General features: G+C 42.5%; 1 protein-coding gene across 4 annotated transcripts; it reads left to right on the forward strand.

Moving 5' to 3' along the window:
- Window positions 1-712: 712 nt before the first annotated feature.
- On the forward strand, window positions 713-13,022 carry CSF2RB (colony stimulating factor 2 receptor beta common subunit). 4 transcript variants are annotated; one of them, XM_027663762.1, is made up of 14 exons: window positions 714-995; window positions 1,960-2,090; window positions 3,045-3,174; window positions 5,167-5,351; window positions 5,680-5,828; window positions 6,867-7,038; window positions 7,123-7,255; window positions 7,357-7,517; window positions 8,396-8,541; window positions 8,643-8,817; window positions 9,848-9,938; window positions 10,222-10,291; window positions 11,430-11,533; window positions 11,810-13,022. In XM_027663762.1, the coding sequence occupies exons 2-14, from the start codon at window positions 2,021-2,023 to the stop codon at window positions 13,005-13,007; spliced, it is 2,784 nt and encodes a 927-aa protein (XP_027519563.1). In that variant the 5' UTR covers window positions 714-995; window positions 1,960-2,020; the 3' UTR covers window positions 13,008-13,022. The 4 variants fall into 4 exon arrangements, with proteins under 4 accessions (XP_027519557.1, XP_027519548.1, XP_027519541.1 ...); XM_027663756.1 differs by having other exon boundaries at window positions 713-1,113; window positions 1,738-2,090; window positions 6,867-7,255; XM_027663747.1 differs by having other exon boundaries at window positions 713-1,113; window positions 6,867-7,255.
- The last annotated feature ends 418 nt before the right edge of the window (window positions 13,023-13,440 follow it).

Consider the following 13,440-nt stretch of genomic DNA (forward strand, 5'->3'; position numbering starts at 1 on the left):
ATATTCTCCTTCTTGTCTGCAGGTTTTATATAGACAGCTCCTGACACACAGTTTCCTCAGATATTCTCATGTTCTTCATCTTACTCTGCATGTTTCTCTTATTCACATTATGCTTTTTTTTCCCTTGTTTATTGCTGCAGTTCTGGTGAGAGCGTAACTGAGCTAACTGTGGTTTTGGTCAGTACTCCAGGAATTTAGAGGAGGTGTAGTATATATCAGTGCAGGATAGACAGACTCTAGCAGTTATATTCTGTATCTGGGGGCTCAGTCTTCCATAGTTCACCCTCCAGAGCAAAAATGTGAGTTATGTTTTCCTTATGGCTACCTAACTTTCCTAGAGATCTTATTATTGAAGGCTACTGACCTAAATTTTAAAGTTGGATTAAAAGATCATGGCTGCCTTGGTTGTAGGATAACTTCAGATCAACTCTTCTCATCAATTTTCTTTTGTTTCTTCTACATACTCTAGCACTTATTAATTGTTGTTGAAATAGGTAAAACTCGCTTTTAGAAATATTGCTCAAACTAAAGGGTTACAGAAATAGAGGTAGTTCACTAGTCCTCAATATAGACGTACAAAGGAAAGTCCAGTGTGATCCCTGCCATGAAGATTGTCTAGTCTAGATTAAAGCAAGAAACAGCACTGGAGTGAAAACCAGAAATTCTTTCTTTGTCTTCCTTACTTCTGCTGCAGTCAATCCTTTCTTTTTCTTAAAATACATTAGTCCCATGATCTGGTAATTGCTAACACGCAGATTGACAAACTTCCTTTCCCTCCCTTCCCTTAGTGCCATTTAAGTGCATGCTCTGGGGGCTAAAATAGGAACTACAGACTTCCTATTTTACAAGAAATTGCATAGACTTCCCTTGAAGGGGTGGGCTCTGGTTCTCTGAAAGTGGCATTTCTGATGCATGGAAGATGCAGCATTTATTTTGAAGACTTACTTGCCAAGAAAATCCTGTGCTTGGTTGATACCTTCTGTCTCCAGTTCTAGGCAAGTGTGGGTTTGCTGGTTTCTGCATCAGAGGATTCTGGTGCCGTGGGGGCAGGCTGGACAGGGAGATTCACCCTTCAGGTTGAATGATCTGCCTCACAGACATCTCTGGGTCCAGGTAAGGGAATGGCTTCCTTTGTGGGGGAAACAAAATGGCAGAGTCTGCCCTCATACAAAGGCTTGTGAGTGACTAAGGGATTCCTTAGCTATAATGACTATTCAACATCATTGGCTCAGCCAGTTGTTTCTCACATAAGGAATTGATGTTCAAGAGTCTGAAAGTCAATAGGAATTTAAAAGGAGTTTTTCCATGCTCCCCTAAAGTAGAAAAAAGTCTCAGATCTGTAATGTACTTAAGTAGGTGAGTGCATTATGCTTTTGAGAGAGCAATGAGAAATGGCCAAAAGGGTTTGAATTCCAGTATGAACGGTGTGGTCCGTGGTCTTGGAACTGCTCAATCTACTCTCACTCTCTACAATCACCAAAGAAAATAGTTTCTTTGGTATTATGTCTACAATTTGTAAATTGTTTGGGGAGCAGCTAGAAAAGTAGCATGTTGATGAAAAATCTGAAAGTGAATGAATATGGAAATTCAACCACTATAGCTCCCAGGAATTATGTGGTTGGAGATCATATTTTTGAGGAAGGGTAAAAAACAGAACACTGTAGTGGCTCATTAGGAAGGCTTTGAGCATAAAGAGGAGAAGGATAAATAAATTTGAAGGCTGAGTTCTCTTCACAGATCAGGAATGTTTCTTGTTGCTACTCAGCTGACAGAATTCCTGCAAATGTGCATTCGCTTCATTCTTTGGTTGTATTGCAAGCTCACACAACAAGAAGACATGAATTTTGTCCTACAATAAATGCTTGGTAGAAGTTCTTTCTGAATGCCACTCCAACACAAATATAAAAGAAGTTCCCTCATTCAGTTTTACTTCTCTTTATGTGAAATGAAAACAAGCAGCTCTACAGTAAGCAGAAGACTATGATCTGAATTAGGATCAAGCCTGCTGGCAAAGGACAGTATGAACATGAAAGAGATTTTCATCCTGCTACTGAACCTGTATTTGGTCTTCAGTGTTCAAGCCATTCGAGGTGACATTCAAATTTATATTCTCTTTTATCTTTCCTTCCTTCATTGCCTTTCTTTTTGTATCTGTTTGCTTCTTTCAACTAATGATCTTCCTCATTTTTTGCTTGCTTTTCTGCTTCCTTCTATACCGTCTTTACTATAGGAGAACAGACATCGTGATTAAAACCAGTGTGTAGCAGATGCACGTGCAGACAAATCAGTTGTATGTTGGTGGTAAGGACAGGCGAAATACTGGATAAATGGATGAGATAAATAAGCTGACTGGATAATGAGTGAATGGAAAGGAGGAGTAGACCCTGATAATTAGTGAAAACAGGAAAATGAAGGGGTGCATAATTCTAATGGAACTGTATAGGAGTGTAGTCATGTGGACAGACACAAGACAGGGTGGTGGGGGCTACCAAGAGCAACATCCAGATGACCTGATTTTCTTCCTGTGGAATTGCTGACAGATAAAGAGACCATCTGCCATATCCGTTGCTTGTGTTTCTGAGTTTAATATCTTTCCTTTCTCATGCAATGAGAGCTACTCTTTACCCCTAAAAAGCCCCTTAAATAAGCTGATAGTAGCTCTTATCATGAAAAACTACTTGAGGGAGCACACTCATGTATGCACACTGATATCTTTGTCATCTGAAGCTGCAATATCCCAATAGCACAGCACAGATATTACCTTCAGAGAAAATAAAGCAGGATAAGAAAGCAACTTGCCTCCTAGTGCATGTGCTAGAGGCAAGTCTGTATTTTCCAACTTAACATTGTGAACTTAAAAAAAAATTATCTCTCACGAGAGGTCTGGCTGTTTCCGGATCATGAATCTAGTTCCAATAATTTTCTGGTGGCAAGAGGAGAGTACTGTTATCAGTGCCTTACCTGTTTTGTACTCCTACTATCTCTCACTATTTACGTTTGTAGTCACTGTATCCTTTTTTTTTTTTCCTGAATTCCTTTCTCAGAGAGCATCCCTATGAAAAGCTTGAGCTGCTTGAATGACTACAACTCACAGGTCACCTGCACATGGATGGAGCATTCAGATGCTCATGACCTTGTTGGTATGATTCTTTACCACAGGGATGATGTTATAATGTAAGTACCTATAATGTGCTGAGCTGGATAAAAGACCAAAGGGGAACTGGCCATAACTTGGAATCCTAGAGACCAGCAGGCAGATTTTAAGAAAACATGCCCGCCTCTTTCTGTCATTGGGTTAAAACAAAAGTTGTACCTGCTTCTGAGGCCTCATTTAGGAAGGGAATAATGAACAGACCATGCTACTGGAGTTATTTTTTTCACCTTTACAATTATTTTCCATGATTTTGTTGTGAGTTAATAGATTAGAGATAAGATGGGGCATATAGGATGCTAATAATGGAGGGCAGAAGATGGTGTCAGAAAAATGTGAGCATAAAGGACAGTTTTTATAAACCCAAAAGGAAGAAGGCATTCCCCATGTCATTTTGTCAATTTAGAAGCATCACTGAGAGTGTGGTTTTGATCACTTCTGAGCAACATGTATAGACTCTGTGTTTGTGAGATAGAGAAGACTGGTAAGTTCATCTGTGCTATCAGTTTTCCTCACAGAGATACTGGTGTGTTTATGACAGTATCTCTCTGTTACATCTGTTTCCTTTTGAAAAGGGAACCGAATCATCAGACTGGATCAATTGTGAGGGTAAGAAAGGACAGAAGGGAGGAATAGTTAGGGGAGAGAGGAAGGCAAAGATGGATGGCTGAGAAGAAAATGATTTAGAGTATGGGGATACAGGAAGGAGGGTAAAGAGAAAGAACTCTTAATTTTATTGCAAACAAGAGAGAATTAATAGATCTAAAAGCAACTGAAATCAGTGGAAGAACTTTGGAACAGGACCTTGAAGTTAAGGCGTCTGGGAAAAGATGACATAAAGTTACTTGGACTTTTGGAGGATTCTCTGCAACATTGTTACTTGATGGAATGTGTGGATCATGAAACATTACTGAACTCATCAGATGAGTGAGTATTAAACATGGACAATCACACAGCTGAAATCAAAACAGCCAGCAATTAAACACCATCAGCTCATAGATGAAGAATAGTTGATTAAATCCCAAACTATAGGGTAATGGTGAGTAGACAGAAATATCTTTAGGACTTCACAACCCTTGGGTTGACTCTTTCATTTAAGGTTATGCACATGTATGGTCAGTCCCACCCATATTTCAGCAATTTCCCTGGTTTCCTTGCTAATACTCAACTTTTAAAACTAGTAATAGTGCTGAATAATGCTTTCTGACATATAGTTGGCTAGAAGACTCCATCTTATCCTGGAAGACAGCATTTGGCCTTAAATATTTGCAAGTTAATATTTCTCATCTGAACTGGAACAATATAATATACTGGGCATGAAGCCACAAGCACAAAAAAAATTCCAGAGAGTATGAAAAAAAGCAACATTTCTCTCCAGCAGCTAAGGCTACTGCAAACACACAAATATTACCCTCTCCTGCCTAGTTTAAAATACTGTTTCTAATTTTCATGATGTTCCTTGGCCTGGAGAAAGGCTATCTGAAAGAATGATTAACATTTTGGATGAACTCTTTAATGAAGGCTTGAGGTCCCTTGTCAGAACAGAACTACAAAGGATACAGAAGTACATTTTGGTTGGACAATCTTTTTTTAAGTGTCTTTTTGGGACTGTAAAATGAATGTCTTCAATAAGCTAAGGATCATCAGAACTTTACTGCTTTTCACTTTGAGTAAAAGGTGCATTTACATGGCATCAATTTTCATCGTACTATTTCTCACCTAAAATATGAGATTACATAGAGCTAGGCTAAAAAGTAAAAATAACAGACTGGTACTAAAATATAGCATTCTGCTGTACAACTTTGAAATGGGGAGGCATTTGACAAAAATCGTGGTGTTAAAAATATTTGTCATATCAACTGATGCAAAACAGGACTAATAGATACGGTGAGAAGAGGATATAAGTGCCTTAGTAAATTATAAGAACAGAATGGGGTGAAATTGGTTTCAGGTATTTAATTTTGTGTTAACTGTAGGTCTCCAGATCAGATCTTTATAGCTGACTTTATACACAGGGAGAACAAGGAGATGTATTGCAAACGCCAGACAGAAAATGACTTACACGAGACTCCTGATGTGTATGTGCGCTGGGTTTGTCGCAACTCTACAGACTATTTTGGAATGGGGGTAGAAGATATTTATGGCTTCAAACCTAACAAGATGCTTCAAGCAGAACTAAATGTTGATCTTTTCCAAAATGGTAAGACTTAAATACCAAATTCTCATTTTCCAATGAATTTTAAGGATCTTTGGGACTGTATTTGCCATTCAGCCAAGAACTGAATTCCACTTCCATCATGAAAACTACCAAGAGTTCCACATTGAAAGGGTGGGTCAGGGAGAGGAAAAGGCAAGTTTCTGGGAGCAGTTGGACCTGGTATCATCTCAGGAGTTAGTCAAGCAGAAGATACTTAGTGTGGCAGGGATAACATACTCTGGAAATGGGGAAGCTTACCTAGGTGTTCTCTTCCCCTCTTTGTGTCCTTCTCTCACTGTCTCTACTCATGTGTTGCACCATCACCTTCCAGTCCAGCCCCTTCCACCTCAGAACCTCTCAGTCAGCTTGATGACATCAGGAGACTTCTTGCTGACCTGGAAAACAGCTGATGAAAGCCAAATGCTGGACAATGCACTGGAGTATGAAGTCACTTACAAGCGGGAATGGGAGTCCTGGGAGGTAAGAGTGGAGGAGCTGAGCTGTCCTGGGTTGGGCTGCACCATTTTGGGCAATTGAAAGTCTGTGGTAAAAGTTGTGTGAATTAATGGCCTTTCCATTCTCAGGTACTAAGAAGATGCAACAAATGTTTTTTGGGTCAGGCAGAAGGGGCTCTCTTTCTATTTGCAAGTGACTTGCTCAGTGAAATACCATTTGTCATGAACTGAAAGCAAAGCTCTCTTCTCCACTGAAAAAAAAACAAAAAGGGGTGCTGTGCTTGGGTTTTGAGTTGGAATTGATTTTGCCCTGAATCCCTCCCAAATTGAATTAAATCGTGTTCCAACAGGAGGCTGTGGGTTCATGAGGGGAAAATGGCAAAATACATTTGAAGTTGCTCCCCCATGGAGAAAGATATGTTTTGGAGTTTTTTGGTGGAGTTTTTTGTTGTTTATTTTTTTTGTTTTGTTTTGTTTTGTTTGGTTGGTTGGTTGTGTTGTTGGGAATTTTGGTTTTAGGATTTTTTCGTTTTTATTTTTTGTTGTTTTGTTTTGTTTAGGGTTTTTTTGGTTGTTTGTTTGTTTTTTAATTTTTAGTTTTTAGGAGTCCATATCCTTTGCTCTATTGTTTCCCTGGACCTTCAGATGTTTCTCTTCTGTATCTGTCAGCTTAATTTTTAGTTTTTAAGGGAAGTATCCTGTCCAGATTCCCACATAATTCTGCACTGAGAGTTATGAACATGTGTAGCTGGAGGCAAACACAGTCAGGACTCTGCAAGCTGCAGAAGTTGGCCTACTTGTTGGGAGAGATTGTGCCTGAGAGTGCCTGTGCCTCAGCCTTCCTGTGCCATGCTGGCAGCATGTGTGCTGAAGCCCCTCTAGTATGGGAGTAAGGACCACTGCATGGCAGCATGGCCATGGACCACTGCGTGTGTGGGACCGTTGAGAGATGCCAGCTGGCAGTCACCTCCTCTCACTCTTTCCCCCCTCCACCCCTCTTCTCCATTCCCCAACTCCCCAATTTCCTCCCTCCCTTCCATTCCCTTTTATCCCCCGACAACAGGGAGCTGCCTCACTCTTGCTCTCCAGCACCACTCACTGCAATCTCAGCCGTGAGGACCTCATCCCAGGGAGCAGCTACATTGCCCGTGTGCGAGCCAGACCAGGGCAGGCCAGTGGCTTCTCTGGGCAGTACAGTGAGTGGAGCATGGAGGCGTCATGGAAGACCCCTGAAGGTAGTATAGGATGGAGAGGGGCTGTGCAGGGTTGGAAGCTCTGGCTGAGAAGCCAGACCTTTCCTGTCACTTGTTTCTTTGAAGGTGGCCTTCAGCCCAGGAACCTTCGCTGCCTCTTCAATGGTGGAGATCGTCTGACCTGCAGCTGGGAAGTGAAGAAAGCGATCACCACCTCTGTCCTCTTTGGCTTGTTCTTCAGGGCCACTCCATCATCAGAGTACGTGCTCTGCCCACGGCAGCATGTCTGTGCCTCTCCCATGGGGTTTCTGCTCTGCCCCATTCCCCTGATCTCAGTTCAGCCTCTTTTTTTCCCCTCAGAGAAGAGGAATGCTCTCCTGTGCATGAGAAGACTTTGCCCCATATCCCATATGTGGTGCAGAGCTGTGAGATCCTTGTTAGCAATTCCAGCAGCCAGAGCCAGTACAATGTGTCTGTCCGGGCCAAGATGGAGGAGAAACTGATTGAAAGCTACAAGAACAGTTAGTTACTGTGTTGTTTCTTCCTTCTCTTTCTTTCTTTCTTGGAGAGATGCCTGTCTGAGCAAGTGGGGCTGAAGACAGTGGCAGGGAAGAAAAGGGAGTAGGGAGAAGAATCAATTACTGACGAAGAAAGGAACTGTGTCAGGTCAGAGCTCTGGGATGTAGGTGTGGAGTTCCTCAGTGGCACTCTGAGGAAGGTGATGGTGACAGAAACTGCTGTGCGGAAATTCAGGTTGTAACCCAGAGCTTATCAGTGAGTGATTTTCACCCTGCTGACTTCTCTGTGATTGACCTTCAAGAGTGTCCCAGGTGACAGGGAGCTGTGGTGAGAGGTGTTTGTGGGGAGTGTGTCACTATGTGATTTCTCAAGAAGCCAGTGGAGCTCTTGTGGGTTGTGCCTTGGCCCCTGGAATACTCTATGAGGTAGGAATCCTCTGCCCAGTGAGGTGCACCAGATGGATCATTTCTGCCTACATGTATCTGGAGGTATCTGAGCTATTTTTTGCAGACTAAAGATGGGAGAGCTCCTTGCAGAGGGTGAAAATATCAGGAGGTAGCTCCAAGAGAGATGAAAATCTCTGGAAATGTGGTGGACCAGTAGCGATGTTTCACCTATTGCTTCACTCCCTCCCTGTACCCAGGGAGTGCTGTCAACATTCGTGGGTATGGATTTTCTGTTATTTAGTGGTCTACTGGTTTATTGTATTTGAGTAGAAAATGAAGATGTAGAGAATTAAGAAATGTTAAAAAGCTGAGACTTCTTACATTGCACAAAACAACCATGTTTTCAGTCTCTGGAAGTGAAATCAGTGGGGGAAAAGTGAATCACTTTTTCCAGTGGCCCAGTAGGTTGCCCTGAGACATTCCATGTATTCCAGTTCAGGTGCTGCCACCTGCAAACGTGTCAGTAAAAGCAACAGAGAACCAAGAGTATGAACTGAGATGGGTAAAACACACTATGGGATACAACTTCATAACACAGAGATATCAAGTTGAATACTGGGAAAACAACCAATATGAAAAGGTAACTTTCACAAAGTGCAGAAGTCCTGGATATTTCTTTGCTGGACAAATGGAAAGAAACTTCTTCTTACCTTGTCATTTGTGCTTATTTCCTCTTTCCAGACTCTCCAGAAGTTAAATATCAGCAATGACGAACCTCCTTTCATCTTCACTCTGCAGATGCTGGCAGCATCTACAGAATATAGGGGGAAAATGCGTGCAAGGGTGAATATGCCCCTGGATTATGAGGGGCCTTGGAGTGAATGGAGCAAGGAGTTCACCTGGAAGACTGAGAACGGTACTTTTCATGCAGGCTGCTTTTGTAAGGTTTTCATGGACTGTTAATGGCTGAAATGCCTCTTGAGAAAAATATATGCTCTCAGCTGAGGTTGGAGTGAGGTGCAGCCATGAGCTATCTGGAGTCACTTAAGGCAGCTTCTCTGCCTGCATCCTTGCAGTACAGCAACAATGCCAGTGAATAAGGTGAATGACCTTTTAAGTTTCTTTCATACTTGCCTTCATAAGGTGAGTACAACTAACCATAAAGTTTTCGACATGGAAAATGAAACAGAGATCCTGCCCAAAAGATCATCCTTGTTTCCTGGTTCCAGTATTGCATTCTGCTGTCAGTGACTGAAGAGCCTGAGACTGAAAGAAGACAGAATATAAGCCATCAGTTTTTTATATTTGCACAGTGACTATAGGGTTGTGTAAAACACACAGTAGGGTATGCTGGAGATAAAACCTTTACGTGTTTTTGCTGTTTCTTGACTGAGAGGCAGAATAACTGCCCTCATACAGTCTTGTGCCCAAAGTAATATGATCTGACATGATTTGTTCTGAGGAAACTTGTAGCAGTGATACTGTTAGGCAAATTTTGATGAGTATACTCATGAAGAAATTGGTGTGCTGTTGTTGCTGATAGCAGAGAAAGCTCTTAGAAAATCTCTGAAACCCCATTTCTTCAGAACTGTAGAGTCAGGCAAACCTAAGATGCCTGGAGACATGTCTGTTGTTCAGGATGGACTGAGGTTTCTAACCATCTTCTTAATAGCATGAATTGTTTACTCTGACGTCAGTTAGAACTAAAAAATGTATCAGTAAAGGTAACAATGAACTCCTTTGGTCAGTAAGCTGTACAGGTCATGTTTGGTCTGTCCTGTTTTGGAGGGTATTCCAGTGGTTTGAAAGCCTTATGATCCTGTCTCTTGACATAACCCCTTGCGTTTTCCTGATCTTCCTGTGTGACGAGTGACCAGAGTGAAAAACCTGTTATAGGAAATGGCCACTCGACAGGTGGATACCTATTTCTCTTTTCTCTGTTTCAGTTCTGCCACCAGTGGTTCTCCCAGTGATGCTCCCAGCTCTCATCATCACTTTGCTAATAGTTGTTTGTTGCAGCTATAAATATTTCCTCAGGTAGGCTTGCGTTGCAACTAGGACATTCAGCAGCCTGTTGGCCATGTGGGTGGCATAAAGGTTAAGGCACTTCTTGTCCCCCATGAGATAGAGATCTATGTGGAGATTAACCTTGGTGGGCAGCCTTGTCCATGTCTGTGCAAGGGTGAGAGCTGGGTTGGTGCTGTGCCATCGCCTTGGTTGTGCCTTGCTGCGCAGAGCAGCACAGTGTATGGGGTGCAGTCTTTTCTGGTTGCAGTCACATTGAGAAGCAAATCTTGAAAACTCTGTGTTGTTGCTGCAGGAAGAAGAAAATGTGGGAGGAAAATATTCCAAACCCCAGAAAGAGTCTCCTGATCCAGAGCTACGTGGGGGTAAGAGGGAACTGTACCTTAAAGGGTTCATTATTTCTCTCTCTTTTTCAGGACTTCCAGAAATCTTGAGAGCCTTTCTTGTTTCCTAGTCCACAACGAATAGTTATATTCATTAGTTGATGAATTATTTTTAGGAGAAGTGCTGGTCCTACTCAACGTAATAGTGTTCTTATATTTATACCAGTAGACTTCTTTGTGTTGTGCTTGTCAGCACCACTGTGATGTAAAATCAAGCTAGAAAATTTTCAGTACTTTAAAATTTTAACTGACTGAAATAATCCAGTGTCATTAGCAAACTTAATTAGCTAATGCTGATCACTGAATATCCAGAAGAAGAGATCAGCACCTCCCTCTCAACTTTCCTTCCTCATAAAGTTATAGAGAGACGTGAGGTTGCCTGACATGCTCCTTTTCTCCAAAATAGCCTTTTTACCAGCTTTGTTGTCCTCCTCTGGATGCATTTGAGTACCTTAAAATCCTTCTTAAATTGTGGGACCCAGAACTTCACACAGTACTCAAGGTGAGGCCACACTATTGCTAAATACAGCAGGATAATTGCCTCTTCGACTGGCTGATGATGCCATCTTTGAAGACCTCCAGGACAGAGTTTTCCCTCCTGGCTGTCAGGGTGCACACTGATTTGAGCCAGCACCCCCAGCCCTTTCTGCAGGGCTGCTCTCCAGCTACTCCTTTCCTAATTTGTACTTGTACCCAGCATTATGCTGTCCCAGGTGGAGAATCTGGCATTTGGACTTGTTAAATTTCATTCCATTGATGATTGTCCAATGCTCCAATCTATCTAGATCCCTCTGCAAGGCCTCTTGTCCCTTGAGAGAGTCAAGAGCATCTCCCAGTTTGGGATTGTCAGCAGACTTGCTAATGGTGCCCTCAAATCCTGCATCCAGATCATTGATAAATATATTGAACTGGCCCTAGAACTGCATTCTGAGGTACACTGCTGGTGACTGATCACCAGCCAGATGTAGCCCCATTCACTAAAACCTTTGAGGCTCTGCCCTTCAGCCGGTTTTTCACACAGCACACTGTACCTTTGTCCATGAGGAACATACAGTTCCTGTTTCTGATTCTACGGCCAGTGAGACACTGCTCTTCGGTCATGTCTGCTTTTTCATTTCAGAAACCACAGTTGGGAAACTGGCCAACAAGCAACCAGCTGGACTTCAACAAATACAACTTTTCAGAGAAGATGGAGCAGGCTAGTTTCCTTCAAATTCTGGACAGGTGAGTGAACAGCACAGTGACACTGTGGATGATAGCCTCTAAGAACTCCCTGCATCATGGCAGGATACAATCAAATGCTCTGTCACTAAAAAGCCTGTACAGGTTACTTTTGAGAAGGGGATACAATTGTTTATTACCTGGGTTAGACTGCATCTCCAAGAAAACTGTTTTCTAAGCCTGTGTTTAGCTATGTGTTTTTCAAATAAGCTTGTTTTATGTTTAATGTTTACCACAATAATCCCTCTCATGAGCAACTTTTAACTTTCCCACTTTCAGGCAGGTGAAGACTTTGGCAGAATGCCCTGAAGGGCAGACTGAAAAGACGGATGTTTCCCTTGTTGCACCGGACCTACAGAACTCATACCATGCTTTAAATGAGGCAGAGCATGCCCCAGTTTTCTGCTCTAGTCAGATTGCTGGTCATTCCTTTCCTGTTTCAAGGAAAAACAGTGCTGACGCAAGTATTGCTTCCCACACAGCAATCCCTTGCTTTGCTTTCAATGGTCCATACTTGTACAATCCAGTGATGTCCTCCCACCCTGATATACATAAGTCCTTGGAACTGGACCAAGTGGGACTCGGTAAGAAATCAGTTTCCCTTCAGTATGTGACTCTCCCAAGGGAAGACTGTCCTCAGGCTCCACAGAGGCAAGAAGAGCCAGGAGCAGGTCCTCCAAAGCCCTACCTACTCACAGATCAGAAGGAAATGATGCAGCACCTCAGTGATAAGGAAGAAGTCTCACCGGCCCCACCAGCCTGTGGGAAAGGCACCAAGATGGAAACAGAAGAAGAGAGCTCTCCAAAAGCTCTCAGCTGTACCACATCTCCTCAGCAGTGTCCCTTGGAGTACATCACCACAGAGAGGCTGTTACTGCCATCAGCCAGTTCCTCCCCCCATCCTCCACTTGTCACTGCTGGGGAGTCACCTGGTGGCTCACAGGAGCCCCAGCCCCTCGGTGATCACTCTTGCCATGAGTTTTCTCCTGGGAAAACTGATGTCATGGTCCAAGTTTCAGGTCAAGCACCAACCTCTTTTCCTGAATTGCACCTGGAGAGGTTTGGAGACTATCTTACTGTGCCTTTAGGCCTCAACGGACATTCAGAAGCCACAAAGATTCCTTTGCCTGTCTTACAGAAGGAAAATGGTCTTCCTAGAAAGCAGCCGTTGTCAGAGGGTAACTTAGTGGTGTTGAACCCTGACAGCACTGAGCCAGTTTTCCTTTGCCAGGTTGGTGACTATTGCTTCCACAGCCTAAAACCCAGTGTGAAGATGGATAATGGTCAGGAAGACCACCAAGTCAAGAAACTTTCTGAGGGCAAGACAACACTTGGGAAGCCTGTATCTGACGATGACTCCATCACTGGCAAGGAAAAGGATGTATCAAAAATGCAGGCTATTCAGCTTTTCAAAATCCTGAAATCAGATGACTACTTTTCCTGGCAGCAATCTTTGAGGATCAAAGAAATCTGTTAAATGGGCAAATACTAATCAACACCGAAGAGACTGATAACCGAAAGAGGCTGCAACTGTCTGATGAAAATGAGCCTTCAAACCAAGAAACAAATAAACACCAGTTTCATCTTCAAGCTTCCAGTCCAACATGTGGAAAAACTTGAAGTAACTCAGTGTCATTCTCAGTGCTCTTCACATAATTGGCATGAAATACATGTATTTGCCTTTGGCGTTTTTTAAACTTTTTGACTTATCCACAATGAGCAGTTTATCCTCCTTATGATCCTGTGACAGATCACAATCATCTTGCAATTATACCAGATTGCCTGGCAAAACTGATTGCAGGAAATGCAGACTTAACAGAAGAAGATAAGCTTGGAAACCTTGGAAAGAAAACTTAGATTCTTAAGAGCAATTTTGTTGAACTTCTATGTGTTTATAAAATAGATCTAAA

The sequence above is a fragment of the Corapipo altera genome, unplaced genomic scaffold, assembly GCF_003945725.1.
Source record: "Corapipo altera isolate COAL_440 unplaced genomic scaffold, ASM394572v1 1, whole genome shotgun sequence".
Taxonomy (NCBI): Eukaryota; Metazoa; Chordata; class Aves; order Passeriformes; family Pipridae; genus Corapipo; species Corapipo altera.